This window comes from Sminthopsis crassicaudata, chromosome 3 (assembly GCF_048593235.1).
Source record: "Sminthopsis crassicaudata isolate SCR6 chromosome 3, ASM4859323v1, whole genome shotgun sequence".
NCBI classification, from domain to species: domain Eukaryota; kingdom Metazoa; phylum Chordata; class Mammalia; order Dasyuromorphia; family Dasyuridae; genus Sminthopsis; species Sminthopsis crassicaudata.
Window position 1 is genome coordinate 593,534,070 of NC_133619.1, and position 19,467 is coordinate 593,553,536.

The 19,467-nt window shown below is 35.3% G+C and overlaps 1 protein-coding gene across 4 annotated transcripts in view; it reads left to right on the forward strand.

Annotated features, from left to right (window-relative positions):
- The window catches only part of RLF (RLF zinc finger), a 90,632-nt gene that overhangs the window by 18,934 nt on the left and 52,231 nt on the right, over window positions 1-19,467 (forward strand). For all 4 annotated transcript variants that reach the window (XR_012488506.1, XM_074305255.1, XM_074305254.1 and 1 more), the window contains exon 2: window positions 15,182-15,336. Coding sequence is in view for 3 of the 4 variants with exons in the window: in XM_074305255.1 (XP_074161356.1) it covers window positions 15,182-15,336 (155 nt within the window). In the remaining variant the exon portion in view is untranslated. The remainder of the gene's footprint in view (window positions 1-15,181; window positions 15,337-19,467) is intronic.

Sequence of the window (19,467 nt, forward strand, 5' to 3'; positions counted from 1 at the left end):
CAGACCATCTTCCCTACATATCCATTGTCTTCTTGTCCCTAGTCTCATTGCTGATGGATCTTGCTAACTCTCAACCTTAGATCATTTTCATCATTTACCATCTTCACTCCTATATATGTATTGCTGACAAAAACTGCCTTTTTGCCTGACACTAGTATATTACATCTTTAAACTTCTTTTGGTTTGCCCTTCTTCAAACTCTCAGGATGTAATCCATTGTGCCAGGACCTTCTTTTTCTCATTTGAAGATAGTTCAAATTCTGAAGGGATACTTCATTCTTTTCCTGTTTTTATTTGCTCAAATAAATTTATCTTTCCTGGTTTCTCTGCAAAAATTCCACCACCACCACCCCCAACCCCTTGTATGATTTTACCCAGTTTTTCAGGAGAAATTCTTCTTTCTTTCAAGCCTTTAGACTTTAGAATATGTATTGCAAGATGATCTGGTTTTTAGTAGAAATTGCCAGATTTTATGTGATCCTGATTGTAGTTCCTCGGTACTTGGACTGCTTCTTTCTAGATGTTTCTAGTATTTGTTATTGTAGGTAACATAACATTTGTAGATCTGACCAAGGCCTTTGATTCTGTCAGTTGTGAGGGCTTATTGGAAATTATGTCAAAATTTGGTTTCCCAGAAGGTTTCATCCCAGTTTCACAATGGCATTACCTACTAGGATTCTGGACAATGGATGATGTTCCAGCACTTTCCCAATCAAATTGAGTGAAACAAAGTTTTGTGCTTGCTTCTTAGTATGATGTTTTCAGCCATATTGCTGAATATTTCTACAATGAGGACAAATATTGCTTCAAGGCCTTCTATCAACTTGAAAAGGCTATAAGCCAAAGTTTAAATGGATGGATTGTTGTGGGTCCATGATAGTTTGTTGGTATATGCACTCTACAAAGCTGAGATGCAGCTCCTTATGCTAATTTTGGCCTAACAATTAACGCCAAGAAAACATAGGCTAGCACCACATCATATATGTGGAACTATCCATTACAGCAAATGGAGAAGTATTGAATAGTATGAATAAGTTCATTTATCTTAGCAGTATACTTTCTAAAGGTACACATTGATGAGGAGATTGGCACATGCATCGTCAGAACTAATACAGTATTTGGGAGCCTCCAAAGGAAGTGTGGGAGAGGAGAGGTATTAGACTGATTTTCACATTCTAAAGAGTTGACTCTTATATGTTTGTGAAACTTGGACAGTATATATCAGTCCCATGTTAAGAAACTGAATTACTTCCATTTGAATTGTCTTGGAAGATTCTGAAGATCACCTGGCAAGATAAGATACCAGACAAAATGTCTTTTCTTGAACTAAGCTTCCAAGCATTCAAACTTTACTACAGAGTGTAATTCTAGTAAGCTATCCACATTATTCCAGTGCCAGATATATGTATACTAAAAAGACTATACCATGAAAAACTCACACAGGGTAGGTATTCAGTGGTGGTCAGAATGACATGGGAAGCGCTGATACAGGATTTCCCATTACAGCATGCCTCATTATGCTCTATAGGCAAAGCAGAATTGAAGTAGCTTAAAAGAAACTTGAAACCCCAAATATTTGTATGGACTGTTTGTGCCCAGTCTTTGGCCAAATATTCTGAACTCATATTGATTTGAGCAGCCACAATCAGACTACTGTAATTTGACACTATCATAGGGATGTTATTTTGGTCTTTTTCAACATCAAAGGACAAAAGCCACACAAACAAGTTGTGGCATATGATTGTGACAATACAGTTTTCCTATTAGAAATGATCAGTAGGATGCTTTTGGAAAAATCAGGACTTACATGAAGTGATGCAAAATGATGTAAACAGAACATAACATTGTACATGGTAATAGCAATATCATAAGGATGACCTAGCTATTCTTAGCAATACAGTGATCCAAGACAGTTTCAAAGGACTTGTGATGAAAAAAAAGATCAAAGCATTATCAAATGTAAGTTGGATAATTTTTATTACAGTAAGCTAAAATGGTATTGTACAAATAAAAAAAAAATAAAAATTTTCTGGGTGGTTTTTCAGATTAAGGTCTCATATCAAATATGTACAGAACTTTCAGGTTTATTAAAAATGATTCATTTCCCAATTGATAAATGACAAAGAGATATGAACAGGAAGTTTCTTTTTTAAAATAGAGAAATTTAAATTATGTATAACCATATAGAAAAGCTCTAAATCATTGATTAGAGAAATGCAAATTCAAACAACTTTGAGATAACATGTCATCTCTATCAGATTGGCTAAAATGATAGAAGGAGAAATGAGAAATGTTAGAAAGGATATTTAAAAAAAAGTAGATGGAACTAAACTGATGAAATGATTTTGGAAAGCAATCTGGAATTATACCCAAAGAATTTTAAAATTGTATATCTTTTGATCCAACAATACCACTATTAGGTCCGTTTCCCAAAGTGAATAGGGAAAAAGGAAAAAGCTTTCTTTGTGGTGACAAAGAAATTAAGAGGATGCCCATCAAGTATGCATAAAATGGTTTTACAAATATTTATAAATCTGTGTCAAATGATGGCTTTCTCTAGTGGGCACTGAGGAAGGAGGGAGACATGTAACAAATATTTGAGGCCCAAAGTCACAGATCTTCATGGTACTTTGTTCTGAATTATCACATAGTATTAGGGATGTTACAGCCCCTGTGTCTAGGTTTGTCTGGTACTGAACATTGGTGCTCTAAGATTAACTTGCTTTCTGTTGCTATGGGTGTTGTTGCTATTTTCCAAGGTTTTTCAGGGCATCCATCTGCTCTTGACTCATCCTGATATAAAGCCTTATAGGCTCTACTTGTAGTCTTTGATTGTTCTGGGAGACTACCCAATAACGGTATTTGCTTAGGGTAGAAGAAGCTACTTACTGTAGTTTTCTCATTATGTTTTTTGATCACCCTTTCAAACTTAACAGGTTTTTCTGGAAAAATAGTTTGTGGGAGCTGGGCTTGCCTCCTTGTCCTTCAAAAGACCATCTTAACCAGTAATAATCATAATTGATCTTTGTTGCCATATTCAACCGTCTTTTCCCAGGCCATATATGTTCTTCTTGACCTCTCTATAGTATTTTGTTCTATTGACCATCCTAATTTTTTGGTAGTACTGTTCTCTCTCTTTTTGCCTGATTGTTATCCTTTATTCCCTCTACTTTACAGTTTTTGAACCAAAGCTCTGCATAGACCCTTTCAGGAAGCTCCCAAGCTTCTAATTATCCTTTATACAAATGACTTATGAATTTATATATCTACCCTGTTGTCACTCTTTGTCACTCTGTTGTCAGCTCCATCATCAGTTACATTGGAGACTTAAATATTTTCCACTCAAATCCACTTTTCTTAAAATGTCCCCCATATCTTTAAAAGGCACCATTCTTTTTCCATTTACCCATCTTAACATTGTTGTCATCAATATGTCTTTTGTCCCTCTTGATTGGGGAATAGAAAATTACATGGTCATATTTACAGTTGGCAGTTAAAAGAAATTGATATGGGAGACCAACTAGAAGTTCAATGAAATAGTTCAGACATGAAGTGATGAGAGTTTCCATGAAGATATCTATTATGTATTTGAAGAAAGGGAGATGTGGTTAGGGGTAGAATTGACATGACTTGGTATGACTTCTGTAGCCTGAGTGTAAGTGTAAGAATAAGTAAGAATCAAGGGTGCTACAAAATTTTATTTTTGCCTTTCTTTTTTTCTTCTTCAACTTCAGATCATTCATTGGCTGCATTTGAACAAACAGGATCAGATCTACCCCATTCTTTGGACATAGTGGACTGATTACTCCTTGCACTTTTCTCCTCTTGTCCCTCATCTTTAGTGATGCCAGATTTTCCTTCTGGCTTCTTAATCTTACTACCCCTTAAATGTAGGTGATCCATAAATTTCTGTTATAGATTTTTTTTCTTTATTTTTCTTCACACTAATAAGAATGTGGAGTGGAACAAACTTCAGATGCTGAATAGAATTCTCTCCAAAAACTTTCCCTTAAGAACTATAGTGATTTGGAGGGGTTTTTGTGTGTCCCAGACTAGTGTCATAAGTTGTCTCAAAAGAATTTGCGGGCTTGAACCCATTTCAATCAAGGGGTGAAGTTTATTGAAAGTAACACCATTTCAAAGCTGACTAAATTGTAAAGGAATTCAGCAGAGAAACAGAAGCAAGGAGATAGTTATCCAGTTTATCCAGTTATACAACTAGTTATCCATATCATAGATATGGCTCATAGGTAGGAAGGAATGGTCTCTGGGATTTGGTTCTCTTGACCAGATTATCAGTCAGCAGTGAATTGAGGAGTGGTCTTCTTCACTATTGTCTCTGGAGTTGATCTGTGGGAGTAGAGTGGTCAGAATCAGACACTATTTCCCTAAAAGCTATACCATATTCATAACTTTAGCCTTTTATCAGTTGGGAGTGGCTATATATAGTTATATCTCAGCTATAGCTTCTGAGCTTTAGGGCTTATTGACAGTATTATTGAAAAATGCCACCTTCTGTTTTCCCCTCTTCCCAACCCCCTCCACAGATGGCAGGATTCCAATACATGTTAAATCCAATATATATATACATATCCATAAAGTTACTTGTTACACAAGGAAAAAAAACCTGAGAAGGAAAACAAAAATACAAACAAACAATAATAGAGTGAAAATGCTATGTTGTGGTCCACTTTAATTTCCCACAGTTCTTCTGTGGTGTAGTTGATTCTCTTCACTGAACAATTAGAACTGGTTTGAATCAATTCATCTCAATATTGAAGAGAGCCAAGTCTATCAGAATTGATCGTTGTATAGTCTTGTTGCTGTGTATAATGATCTCCTGGTTCTGCTCATTTCACTCAGCATCAGTTCATGTAAGTTTCTCCAGGCCTCTCTGAAATCATCCTGTTTGTCATTTCTTACAGAACAATAATATTCCGTGACATTTATATATCATAATTTATTCAGCCATTCTCTAGTTGATGGGCATTCATTCAGTTTCCATTTTCTAGCCACTATGAAAAAGGCTGCCACAAACATTTTTTAAATGCCACACTTCTATGGGTTGTTATCCATCTTTATATGATTTCCAAATCATTATCTTTACCAACTATATAGTCCTTTGTTTCTGGTTGCTGCAACATCTCTATCTGGATGTTCTGTCTTGGTATTCAAACTGAGTTTCTTGTCAGCAAGCATTTAAAGTTTTAGGCAGTTAATTTGTACCACAACTATGCTTTGGTGCTGATTTGGAGGCTTATATTAAATTAGTGGGAACCATTAGAAACTCTGGGAATTAGGAGTAGCTTCATACCAAAAATTGTTGTTGAGTTGAGTCTTGAATGATATTAGAGATTCTGAGAGGCAGAGGGCATGGAGCTAGAAATAGTTATGTCCTTTGTTAAGAAGGGTAAGATCAGTTTGGCTGTTTTATACAGCAGTAAAGAGTGATGTGAACTAAAGCTGGAAAGGTAGGTTGGAATCAAGATTTTTTTTTTAGTCTGCCAAGTGCTCATTCATTTATTTCTTTAATGTTAAATGTTTAATGTTAACCAACTGAGATTGGTTGACCATTGTAACATTTCTGGTAAATGTGTAAGGAAGGATTTGAAATAAGGACAATAATCCATTGTATCACCTAGCTGTCAATTTACTTTCCCTTTCTCTCTCTCCTGAGAGATTTTAAATTAATTTCTAATTAAAGCTTTTTATTTACAAAACATGCATGGGTAATTTTTCAACATTGGTCCTTACAAAAGCCTTCTGTTCCAAATTATTCCTCCTTCCTTCTACCCCCTTCTCTTTATGGCAGGTAGTCCAGTACATGTTAAATATGTCAAAGCCAATACCATCTTAACATAAGATGATGTAACCCCATAAAGAGTGCAACCGTTTTTCAAATCTTCTCCTTTGATCTGAAGAGTTATGCTTTTATTTTTAAATCAGATATATCCTGTTCTTAGCTTTTAAAAATCGTCATAGGGGGTGGACCAAGCTCCTGCATGGATGGTGCTGAAGGTGTCACTGCCCCTACCCCACTGCTCATTCTCCCTCCACCCATGAAGGGTTAATTGTGGGGGGTAGATCAGGGGATGGGGAATGCCCTAATGCTTCCTGCTGTGAAGCACCACTTAATTTCATCAGCATTGCATTTAACTCCTTTTCTAATTCTTCATACTTTTCACCTAGTTTTGTAAGTATCCCACTTCTTCTTTCTCCTTTTTCCTAATTCTAAAACTTTTGTAATTCCTTAAAGTCAATTGTATTAAGTTATATGTCTAGAATGTTTAGAATTTTTTAAGGAATTGAATCATGACCATTATAATTATAATATTCAGTTATTGCTCTCCTACACTTGTCTGGCTCTAATTCTTCCTTTGAGAACCAAGAGACAAGTACTGTAATGTCCAATGATCTGCTCCCAAATTACAATCAAATCTTAGTTTTTTATTAGTCTAACTATGCTTTCTACACACTTTCTTTGAGGTGGAAAAGACTTTTCTAAACATTTGTCCCATTTCAGCTGAAACACTAGTTTAGCCCTTTACTTCTTATCTATTTTTGTATTCACCCTAATTTCTGGGTCACGAAGACTTTTTCACTGAACTCAGGATCATGTCAGTCTGGACTGCTGAGTGCAAGTCCCACATTTGGACTCCAAAATTCAGTGTTCTGGTTGGTTTTCTGGAAGTCTTTGGACTTGTTTTCCTTTCAGAAGAGTAATCATAACAAGAATAGCCAGACAAATTCTTTATTGTCTTCTTCATAGTCTTGTCTCCTTACCTGGGCCTTGGGCTAGCTTTCAGGAGGCCTTTCAGAAGAGTCTTGGTCTTAGTGGAGAAATGAAGGACAGGCCAGCCACCATGGAATGAATGTCTCTTCCAATCCTCTGTCTTCTCCCAGAATCATTATTTGTTGTTAATTCAATCTTACTGAACTGGAGAACTATTAATCACCATGCTAAACTAGATAACCATTGTCTTATCAATTCCACTCAGTTAACACCTTGTAAGAATCCTTGTTTTTAAGTACAGAGTTCTGGCCAGTTACACCCTTCTTTAAGATCTTTTTTGGGATATAAGCCCAGTAAAAACACTGCTGGGTCAAAGTTTGATAACTTTTTGAACACAGTTCCAAATTGCTCTCCAGAATAGTTGGATCCCTTCACAGTTCCACCAACAATGTATCAGTGTTCCAGTTTCCTCACATTCCCTCCAACATTCGTCATTATCATTTCCTGTCATGTTAGCCAATCTGAGAGGTGAGTAGTAGTATCTCAGAGTTGTCTTAATTTGCATTTCTCTGATCAATAATGATTTGGAGCACCTTTCATATATTTACAAAGTTTCAATTTCCCTTTTCATATGCCTACAAACAGTTTCAATTTCATCGGAAAATTGTTCATATCCTCGGGGTCAAGATTTTGAAGGCAAAACAAAGTGAAGTAAGCATTTATTGTGTGTACTAGGTGTCGGGCATTGTGCTAAGCCTTGGGGTTATAGCTATAAGCCAGAAAAAGGGATGAGGCCCAGAAACTGGGAGAAGGCATAGTATCAAAATCCAGAAAGTCAGACCTAAATTGTCAAGGCAGATCTTAAATTCCAGGATGAGAGAGTAGCTGAAACATGGTGATACATTCTGAAATTCAGAAGCAGAGCCAACAGAGAATGAGAATTGGGTAACCTGGGCTCCTTCCCAAAGGAGATGCTATTGAGTACAATTGGCTACCTTGGACTCCAGGAGGAGTCACCAAGAAGAAAAGGAAGTTGGGTTGCAAGTAGAAATGCCACAGGGACAGATGGATATTCCAGTGAGGAGGTGCCAAATAGAAAAGTTTGTGATTTAATCTAAAAATAATCAGAAGCCCCAGGAGTTGGAAACCCTACTCATGGTCTGATAAGAGTTGGATTTGTGTTAATAGGAAAAAACATTTTGAGAGTTATGTGGAAGATGTATTAGTCAGGAGAGAGATTTGCAGCAAGGGGACCAATTAGGAAATTATTATGATTGTTCAATCAGAGCTGATGAAGGCCTGAACCAGAGTAGTGAGTAGTGAGTGGAGACAGGTGTTTGAAATATTGTGAAGAATTATAAATATAATTTATGAACTGACTAGATATTTAGGGTGAACCAGAAGCAAGGAGTCAGTCATAAAGAATGCAAATTGACTGTATGGGAGAGGTTCTCAACAATAATAGGGAAGCTTGGAAGTTAGTTCAATAGTTGGGTTTGGAGAAAATATATATAGCTTTTATAGCTTTTTAGTGACAGAACATATGCATGGGTAATTTTTCAACATTGTCCCTTGCAATGACTTCTGTTCCAACTTTTCCCTTCCCTTCACCCCCTCCCCTAGATGGCAGGCAGTCTCAAACATGTTAAACATGTTAAAGTATATCTTAAATACAATATATGTGTACACATCTGTGCAGTTCTCTTGTTGCACAGGAAAATTCGGATTCAGAAAGGTAAAAATAACCTGGGAATAAAAACAAAAATGCAAGTAGTCCACATTCATTTCCCAGTGTTCTTTCTCTGGGTGTAGCTGATTCTGTTCATCATTGATCTATTGGCATTGAATTAGATCTTCTCATTGTTGAAGATAACCACTTCCATCAGAATACATTCTCATACAGTATTGTTGTTAAAGTGTATAATGATTTGGTTCTGCTCATTTCACTCAGCATCAGTTCATGTAAGTCTCGCCAAGCCTCTCTGTATTCACTGATCATTTCTTACAGAACAATAATATGAGGAAAAGATAATTGTAAAAGCATGGAACATTACCTTTCTGATTCATAAACAGGAGAATTTATGAATCAAGAGTTAAATAAGTGTTTTAGAAAGGAATAATTTTGATTCCATTAAACTCAAAACATTTTGTACAGGGGCAGCTAGGTGGTACAGTGAATAGAGCATCAGCCTTGAATTCAGGAGGACCAGAGTTCAAATCTGGTCTCAAACACTTTCTAGCTGTGTGACCCTGGGCAAGTCACTTAACCGCAGCCTCAAAAAGAAAACAAACAAACAAAAAAACATTTTGTACAAATTAACCAAAATGGGCAAAATTAGAAGGAAAGCAGAAAATGGGGGGGGTGTTATAGGTTTTCAGATAGAGCCCATATATCTCAACTATATAGAGAATTTCCATAAGAATGAGACATTTCCTTATTGATAAATGATGGAAAAAGAATTCAAAGTCATGTAGTCATTAAAAAATGCTCAATTATTATTGATTAGACTTTGAGGTGCCTTATCATTTGTCAGACTTAGCTATAGTGATTGATAGAATGGGAAAATGACAAATGTTGGAGTGGAACTCTAAAAAACACTGTTGGGAAAATTGAACTTTCCAACCATTTTAGAAAGCAATCTGGAATTATACCCAGAGATTTATAAAACTGTATATTCTTGTATCAATATCAGTATTAGGCTTGTTTCCCAAGGAGATCAAGGAAAAGGAAAAGAACTAACATGTTCCAAAATTTATAGCAGTTCTCTTTGTGGTGGAGAGGAACTTGAAATTGGGGAATAAGTTGTGGTATATTATGATAGAATTCTGTGCTGTAAAACATATTAAGGTTGATTTTAGGAAAGACTTCAATGAAATAATTGAGTGAATTGAGCAAAACCAAGAGAACATTGTATAGAATAATAGCAATACTGTTTGAAGAGTAAACTATTTTGAGCTGTGTATCTATCATTCCACTTTCTATTTGTCTATCTCATCTATCTTCATCTAATATTGGTCTTCTCTAGTTCAGAATTTGGAGGGATGGAAACCACTTGGAACTCAGATGTAACCATGATGTTCAGTTTTGGAGATGCCTACAGAGCATCCAGCTCAAAAATGTCTTGAGGAGCAAGAAAATAGTACTAATGGTGCAGGTCTGGAGCTCTAGTATGAGATAAGTAGATAAGGGAGTCTTGTGAGTGTTAAGATTGTAATTAAAACCCATGGGAGCTGATGAGGTCACTAAGAGAGAGAAGAGGGCCTCCCACAGAGTACTTATTAAAGAGAGGCGTGGTTTAGGAATGATCACAGAAGATTGAAAAGAAGTAATTAACAGGAAACCCCAGAGTCAAGAAAGTCCAGATGAAGATGAGAGGGAATGATTGTGGGAGCATTCTTCAGGATATTCAAGAAATGAGAGGAAATTTTACTCCTAAACTTACCCTTCCCTGTTACATCAGTTTTTGTTAATGATCTCACCAAACTCCCAGTCATTCAGGCTTATTATTAACTTGGCATCACTTTTTAAAATTCTTTAATTCTCTCAAACTCTTGTTTCCATTCTAAGTTATAGAAACCTTTTTGTAAATTTTTAAGGGGAAGAGTAGAGGATAACATCAGTCACATCATTAGACAATTTTGCATTCTTGTGTTCAGGGAATGTTTTGTAGTATGGATTACTTATTCTCTTGGGAGATTATCTACTTTGCCAAAACAAAGTATGTGAGTGTGTTAAGTAAGAAAAGCTAATTAAGACTATAGATATAGTTTCCTAGCAATCTATGCTATGATGAGATTAATGGGAATAGTATAGACCCACAGAATATTTTATGGATATTTTCTGCCATGCCACAATTATAAATGGAAAGAGCTACAAAAATATTGAAATGAAAAATGAGACAACTGGAACATGACAAATTCTGTCACTTAGTACAGTTTTCCCTTCCACATCACAGGGGTTCATTACAAGTGTGGCATCCCTGCAATCTGGAACAACCAAGTAAAATTTTTTTGGCCTACCTTTATACTAGATAAGTTTTTTTTTTTTTTTCTTTTATGGGATGTTTAGAGTACCTTATAAAATTTGGGTTGATATTCTACAAAACTATACATATATTTGATGTACTTGAGTTTCTAAACTTTTCCTGTGTTGTCTGCTGCCTTTCAAATATCTGTGGCTTTCACAAAACTTCCAAAGATTTCTTATGTTGGCCCATGATGCAGCAAAACCTTACTGTGGAAATCTAAGATGTAGAAGGGATAATTATGTGACCTTGGGCACATAATTTTTTTTTTTGACTTTTTTTTAATCAGCATAATTTTTAAAAATAGGTTTCTTCCTACTCTTCCCAATGTCATAATACAAATAGTTTTTAATAGGAAAAAAAAGGAGGGAGCATAGGAAGAGACAGGGAAACCTCACCCAGCCCGGACACGGAAAGGATTGACAGATTGATAGCTCTTTCTCTATTCTGTTGGGCTTTAGTTGGGTGAAAAATATGAAAATATGCAAATATATGTTCTTGTGGAACTTTCACCTCTGCAGTGGTTTTCTTCTAATCTCTTCTTTGAAATTGTCTGTTTCTTATCCTTAACAATATTTATTTTTGATTTTTGTAGTTCTCTTTATCTTCATAGTCATTGCCTATATATTTTTAAAATATCTACTATTTAATCAATTATTATTTTTTGAATATATGTGTAGATATTTATTTGTCTATACATATTTTAACATATATAAACAGATTCATTTGTTCATATTCACATATTAATCAATTATTATTAATTTAGATTTTAGAATATTTTTTCAAAGATTGTTGACATAGAAGCAAGTATGAAAATGCATTTTGCTACTCCTTATGGGAAAGAGTTCATGAACAGAAAAGGAATTGAGAGGATCAAGTGTAAATACACTGTTTTGAGTAAGGATGAGGCTGTCTCATGATAAGGAAATTCCAGGCAGTGACTCAGCAGTCTTTGAGTCAGCCTCACAGTGGAGCCATCCCCAGGCTTTGAGTAATTGTATGGAGACAGAAAACTGAAAGGGGTATCAGAAGACATTTGATAGAGGTTTTAACAGTGTGCTAGGGGAAGTGGCGAAATGGGATGGTCCAAGGAAGCAGTTCACTCAAGTTTGTGAACTTGGGGTTTTGTCTATGTCCTGTCACATAGACAACTTAAATTCAAACTGTCCAAAATGGAATTCATTATCCTTTCCCCTAAATCCACCCCTCTTCCTATTTAGTCATCCAAACTTACAACCTCAGTGACTGTCATCCCAGCATTCTCTTCTTGATTGATGGCCTCCAAACAACACCTAAGTCTCCCTTCAAAAAGCCCTCATGTGTTCCATTCACCCCTTTAACTGTAGTTCTCTTTTATTTTTTGTGTGTGTCTAAATTAGATTGCTTATAAGTGCCTTCAGTTCCTTTCCTTTCATATTCTTCTCTGCAGTCTGGCTTCTCAGCTCATCATTTAACCAAGAGTGCTCTCCAAAATTTCCAGTGATCTTTTAATTGCTAAATCCACTGACATTTTCTCAGTTCTCATCCTTTTTGACTTCTCTGCAACCTTTGACACTGTTGTTTACCTTCTTTTCCTTCATCATCTTTCTCCCTAGGTTTTTGCAACTCTTGGCTCTTTTTGCTCTGTATCCTTTGTTGACACCAATTTTTAGGATTTCCCAAAGTTCCCTCCTGAGTTTTCTCCTATATGCTTTCATTTGCTGATCACATCAGTTCTTATGGATTAAATTATCTCTGTGCTGATCTTAGATCTACTTGTTCAGTCCAAACTTTTCTCCTGATTTAAATCTCCAACTATCTAGGATATATCTTGAACTGGAATCAATTCTGTAGACATCTTAAATTCAGCGTATCCAAAAGGTAACCTATTTATCTTATCTCTTCATAAATTTCCTGTTTTGAATACTTCCAGGCTCCCAAATGAGGCGGCATCCATCCTCCACTCCTCAGGTTTTCTTATCCTCTTATCCCCATGTTGAATGAATTGTCAAATTCATTCATTTATTCTTGTTGTAACATTTCTCAGCATATGTCCTCTTCTAATACTGCAAACACCATCCTGCAAGCCCTTATCACCCCACATCTGGACTATTAAAATAGTTTACAGGTGATCTATTTTGCCTTTTTCTCTCCATTCCAGTTTATCTTCCACTCAACTGTCAAAGTGACCTTCCTGAAAACACAGGACTAATCTTGGAACTCTCCTATTCAATTAACTCCCTATTTATTGTCTCCAGGATCAAATATCATAGCTTCTGTTTTACTTTTAAAGCCCTTTATGCCTAGATCCCTTTCTAGTTTTCCAATATCTTACTCCTGCTGTAGGTGTATTCCACAATCCAGCGACACTGCTGTTCTTAGAACTTTTATATTCATTCTCTACTCTATTCATTGCATAACTAATTAGAAGTGTTTTCTCTGTCTTCTGTACCTACAACTTTCTCCTTCCTCAGCTCTACTTTTGACTTCCTATACTTCCTTTAAGTCTCAGCTAAAGTCCCACTTTCTGAAAGAAGCCTTTCTCAGTCCTCTTCAATCAGTGTCTTCTCTTTGAAACTGCCTCCAATTTGTCCTGTCTGTAGCTTGTTTTATGTGAAGCTGTTTGCATTTTGCTTTCCTTAAATTCAACTGTGAGTTCCTTGAGGGCAGAGACTAATTTTTTTTTTTCTTTGTATTCCCAGCCCTTAGCCCAGTACCTGGTACTTAATACTAGCTGACTATGAATCCATGGGCATTAATGAGGTCAGAGAAAAGAATCAATTAGTCCTCATAAGAAAACCATGATAAATCTTGTCATAAAAATCCAGGGAGAAATTGAAAATATCCAGAAGGAAATTATGATTAGCAAAAATACAATTATATCTACTTTGAAGTAAATTTATAAGGATTGTTTTCTTGAAATTATTTATGTTAAGTGTATACTTTATGGTAGGTACTATGCCAATGGTGATTACAAATATCAAAATGAAATAATCCTTGACCTCACCCAACTAGGCATATTATCAAGGCCATGGATGATTCTCTGCATATTACCTACCCCTGAGACAAAGATTGAAGGGTATATGATTGAGCAAAAGAATATTGACAAGTAGTTAAAATCAGGAAAAGGTGCTACCTTAGCTGCCTTTTGAGGCAGATCTAGATGTTAAGAGAGGCAGAACTGAGGAAAGAGCAGTGTACCCCTGGATGGCTTTGCAAAGGCATGAGGACCATAGATAAAAGCTGGAATTGACCAGTTTAGAACATGTTTCATGAGGTCCTGGGGTAAAGGTCAGCAATACTCTTGGGGGAGAGAAGGCTTTGGAGATGTTGAATTTTAACCAGGTTTTGAAGGATGACTATTATATATCAAGTAGGTAAGCAAAATGGGGAATAGGCATTCCAGCAGTAGGGATTTTCATCATCAAATTTCCTATTGTCTGATAGCAAGTAGTCTGGTTTGGTTCCCACCTCTCAGGGTTGTGATAATATATGTAATGTGCTTTGCAAACCTTAAAATGCCATACAAATGGTAGTTAGCATTATGATTTTTAAAATTCAGTGATATAAAGGCCATTTATTTGAAAGGGTTTTGAATCTAGTAGTGATGTAGTCAGAACTGTGATACAAATTTATTTGTCTGATAGCAGTGTTGAGCAGGGGTTCTCAAACTATGGCTCATGGGCCAGATGCGTCCTATTAAAGACGTTTATGCCAGGTTATGGCAAATGGGCTGAGGGGCAGAGAGTTTGTTTTTTACTATAGTCCGGCCCTCCAACAGTCTGAGGGACAGTGAACTGGCCCCCTATTTAAAAAGTTTAAGGACCACTGGAGTAGAGCAGTATTAACTAGTTAGGTCTTCTGTTGTCATAGTCTATACAGGTTTTAATTAAGAATGTGGACTAGAATGGTAGTGGAAATAATGGGACAGGTGTCAGAGAAGGTATAGAATTGAAAGTGACAGTATTTCACAAATAATGCTATTTACAGAAGGATAAGAGTAGGAACTTGTCATTCCTTAGTATAGAGAAGTCCTGGTTTGAAGAAACTTGTTCAAGCCACTTATAAAGGTCACATAGCCAGTAAGAGACTTCCTATAGGCCAAGGCCAGCTCTTGATCTCTCCTAGGCTACTTTTCTAGTGACAAGAATACAAAAGTCAAAAAGATGAACAGGGCTCACTCTAGAGGATAATTCCAGTTTAACACATGGCAGCAACACTGGGGTTGTAATATTACAGTGCTGTCAAGTCCCAAGTTCTTTCCTTGGGATTGATAGTTTGCTCACCATGCCTTGCTAGAATAGAAAATAGAAGCTTATGTGAGGAACAAAGTACAAAAAGAAATAAGCTAAGAATGTGAATAAAAAGTAGCAGTGGTATGTTTGAATGATTCAAAAATATGTTGTCATTTTTAAAAAGTTTAAACTTGACCTTTATCTTACAGACATTACTGCAGTATGCAGGCAATAGGAATACATCAGAACACATGGCGTGCCTTCTGGAAGTATATCGACTCTCAATACAGAGCTTTGCTAGTGCTCGGCCATATTTAACTACTGAATGTGAAGATGTTCTCCTCGTTTTGGGCAGACTAGTACTGTAAGTTTGCAAAAATAATTCTCACTTTTAAAAACTGTTCTTTGATTTTTGGTATGTGTATTATATCAGTTCATCAATCTTTGTTCATTGCCTTCTGCTGCACTGTGGTTAAATTTTTTACATCATTTGTATATTTTCAGATATGTTCTCTTTATTTTTGTTAAATCACTTTTTAAAAAAAAATGCATGGCATGAACATGCTATTTAAGGGGAAATTTAGGTTTCTTTTCCCTTCTAAGTATAATCAATACTGTGATACCTTAGACATACAAGCAAGAACTCTAGTAATCACTGTAGTTTACTTTGGTTTTATTTTAGGGAGGAAGAAACAATATTCTTAATATATGTCCAAATATTGTAATCTAATGTTAACTCACTAACACTCTTGTGGTCTGATAACAGTATGTAGCTATCAGAAAGCCGAATAATGGAATTGAATTACTCCTTGGTCTCTAAAATACACTGTTTTTGAGGTATCTTTAAAATGTTTATAAAATTGTCTTTTATATACGTAAAAGAATTGCGTTGCATTCTATTCCATCCATTTTTGCATGTATAAACCCTGAAGTCTAGGAAAATAAAGTGTTAACACCAAAAAAAAAAAAAAAATTTTTTTTTTTTTTTTTACATCATTGATAGTCTTCCTATTTAAATCTCATTGGCTAGCGTATTATATCTTTGACCTAAATTTCCTTTGTAATAAGATTTTCAGTTCTTTAATTTTATTGAAGATCATGACTCATCGGTGAAAAGTAAACTACATTTCAAAAAAAATTAATTTAGTTGGACAAAAATATTGATGGAAACTCTGAAATGTTAAGAGAGGCAGTCTTGGAGTTTAGGTTTTGCCTGATACTTATTGTGACTTTGGACAAATCATTTGACTTTTCTGGGCCTCAGTGTCTTTATGTGTAAAACAAAAAAGTTGGATTCCTAGATTGCTATGTCCTTTTCAGTTCTAAACCTGGGATTTTAGGATTAAATGAAAAAGGAAATATAAAAGACACTGCATTTTAGTTCAGTGGTTGAAAAGAATCATAAATAGGTACTTGTTTTATTTTAATGGTAATTAGTATTTCTGTATGCTGTTTTTATTTTTATTTTTATAATTATAACATTTTCTTTGACAGTACATATTCATAGGTAATTTTTTTTTTTTTTTAATACAACATTATCCCTTGTACTCCCTTCTGTTCCAAATTTTTCCCCTCCTTTCCTCCACCCCTCCCCTAGATGGCAGGCATTCCCATACATATTAAATATGTTATAGTATATCCTAGGTACAATATATATGTGCAGAACCGCATTTTGTTGTTGTTGTTGTTGTTGTTGCAAAGGAAGGATTGTATTCGGAAGCTAAAAATAATCTGGGAAGAAAAACAAAACAAAACAAAACAGTGCTCACAGTTACTCATTTCCCAGTGTTCCTTTTCTGGATGTAGCTGATTCTGCCCATCATTGATCAATTAGAATTGGATTAGCTCTTTATGTTGAAGATATCCATTTCCATCAGAATACATCCTCATACAGTATCATTGTTGAAGTGTATAATGATCTCCTGGTTCTGCTCGTTTCACTTAGCATCAATTGATGTAAGTCTCTCCAAACCTCTCTGTATTCTTCCTGTTGGTCATTTCTTCCTGTATGCTGTTTAAATCTAAATTTTTGAAACAGGAAATCCTTCTGTTATGCAGATCAGGTAACATAGAAAGTCTGCCATAAAGGAGTCTTCCATTGAGATATGCTTAAAAGATCAGAATGATTATCACATTACTGTTTTCTTAAGATTTGTAGATTTACTTTTTGAGGCTGTTCATTTCCTCTTTAGATACTTTCAGGTTGCCACCAGATGAATAGTAGTGCCTTGGTAATGACAAAGTGCTCTAAACTTTATATATGATTTAAAATCATGTATAAATTAAAATTAAAGTGAACTTGTTTTCTGTCTCCAAATTCAATGTTCTTATTTCTACCCTATTTTACCTTTCTATAACCATGCTTGACTTTTTCTTTTAATCTGCCCTGTATCTGTTTCTTCATAAGATATTTCCAGAAGTTCAGGACAGTTTGTCATCCAAGTTGCTAGCTAATTTTTATTGTGTTGGAGCTTTTCACATTCAGTGCTCTCTTCATTGTATACATTCTTTCATTTATTTAACAAACATTTATCAAGAGTGAGTGATATGACAGGCTCTATGTTGTAGGAACTGAGAGAAATGATTTAATATTGCTAATGATTTGTGGAGATATCCCCCCTTTTCTATAGTTCTTATTACAAAGTTCAGTCTCTTGATGGACACTATTAATAATGTGATTGAATTATTCCTCTGTCTTAGTAAGATCCCACTCAGCCTTACAAAAAATTTAATGTAAGATAGGGAAGCCTGTTGTATTATATGGAGGTTTGGGAAAGGAAAAATTTTTTGAGTGGATTACCCAGATTTAGAGGTAAATGACATAGTGAAGAGTTCTTTAGAATTTGTATTGCCCCTCATTGTAATATTCATTCTCTTCATTATTGGTTAACCAGTCAGAATTGATTGCTACTCTCTGGAATGTCCACTTTCCAAGGACATCCAATCTGTGAGCCCACCATGGTTGTATTTGGCATTCAAGAGTGCCACTGATCTCTTTTATTAGAATTCTAGAGTTATGAATAAAATGACTAGCTACTCAAAAATTGTCATTCAAACAAAACACAAAGAACATTGTCATATCAATTCTCATGAAGCACTTTTGAAGGTATTGTAGACATACTAATTATCAGGGAGAATGCTTATTCTTCAGTTAGAATGAGTGTTCTAATCAATTATTTTAGCTATTATTACTTCTTATTTATTTATCCAAAATTGTTAAAAATAGATTTTATAATATATGGAGGTGAGAAGATTGTCTCTTTTGCTCAGGGTGAAAGTGAAGTGACTACTCATAAACCCAATCCTATTGCTTTAACTAAACTCTATTTCTAACCCCTCTAAATCCTGTCTTCAGTACAATATCCCGGTAGCATTCTGCTCCCAAAGGATACCCAATCCTTAGCCCTTAGCTCAGAATTTATGAACTTGATCCACCAGCCATTCCCTTTATAATAGCAGGGATTACAGGTGTATGCAACTGCACCTGGCCATGTATATGTATGTATATGTGTATATTTTTATATCACTTTTAAAAAAAATTAACACTTTCATTTTTGATTAGATCCTTTTTATCTTTCCTTAGAATAGAACATTAAAAAGGAGGAGGGGGTGGGGAAAGCACATTTATTTTTACTAGATGATGCTTACTCTGAGTTCCTTGTCTTGATAAACTGGTGATTTTGGCAGGGTTACCTAAAAGAAAAGTATCTTTACCCTGAGCATGTAAACAAATCTGTCCCTGTCTGGCACTTCTAGTTCTCTGTTACAGTCCTTTGGCCCTGTGTTCCATGTGTACCCTAGTGTTCCATGTTTTCTAATCCTTTTATTCCTACTTATTTAGCAAATAACTCAAATCTTTAATTTTCTGATATTCCTGAGTAAGTCAGAAAGAAAGAAAAACTTTCATCATTCTAAATTGAATCTTTGTTTTATGTATACCCAATATTTTCCCAACTAAATTATAAACATTGGTAAATTAATTAATATGTGGGTATGTCTGCTGCTTTATTGTTATTCTGCATTTCTGTCTTAGTTCCTAAATTTCTTGCCTTTCTCCTTCCCCAGTTGTGTCTCCTTGATGTTTTCCAGGATCTCTTCCAAAGAAAATGTAACTCTTCATAGGTGGATAAAAGTTTAATCTTATAACAATGAAGATATATGGAGAGATTATTTCCACTATATCTTTGCATATAAAATCAGAAATGGAAGAGAAAATAGGAGTAGATGTAGGTTTATATTAGTCCTTCCATAGCATCCGAACTTTGAAGGTTGGATATTTTTGATGTGCTCCTGGAAAAGTCACTTCTCTCTACATAATCTGTATTCTCAGCTATAAAATGAATAAATTATACTATATGATCTCAAAAGACCTGTGATTTTTACCAATCAGATCCATTTGACTTAATGTGTCCCTTCATCTCCCCTCCCCCTCAGTGTGTGTGTTTTTGTTTCACAAATGCAAATACCTCTGGGAAGGATTAAGGGATTAGAATTT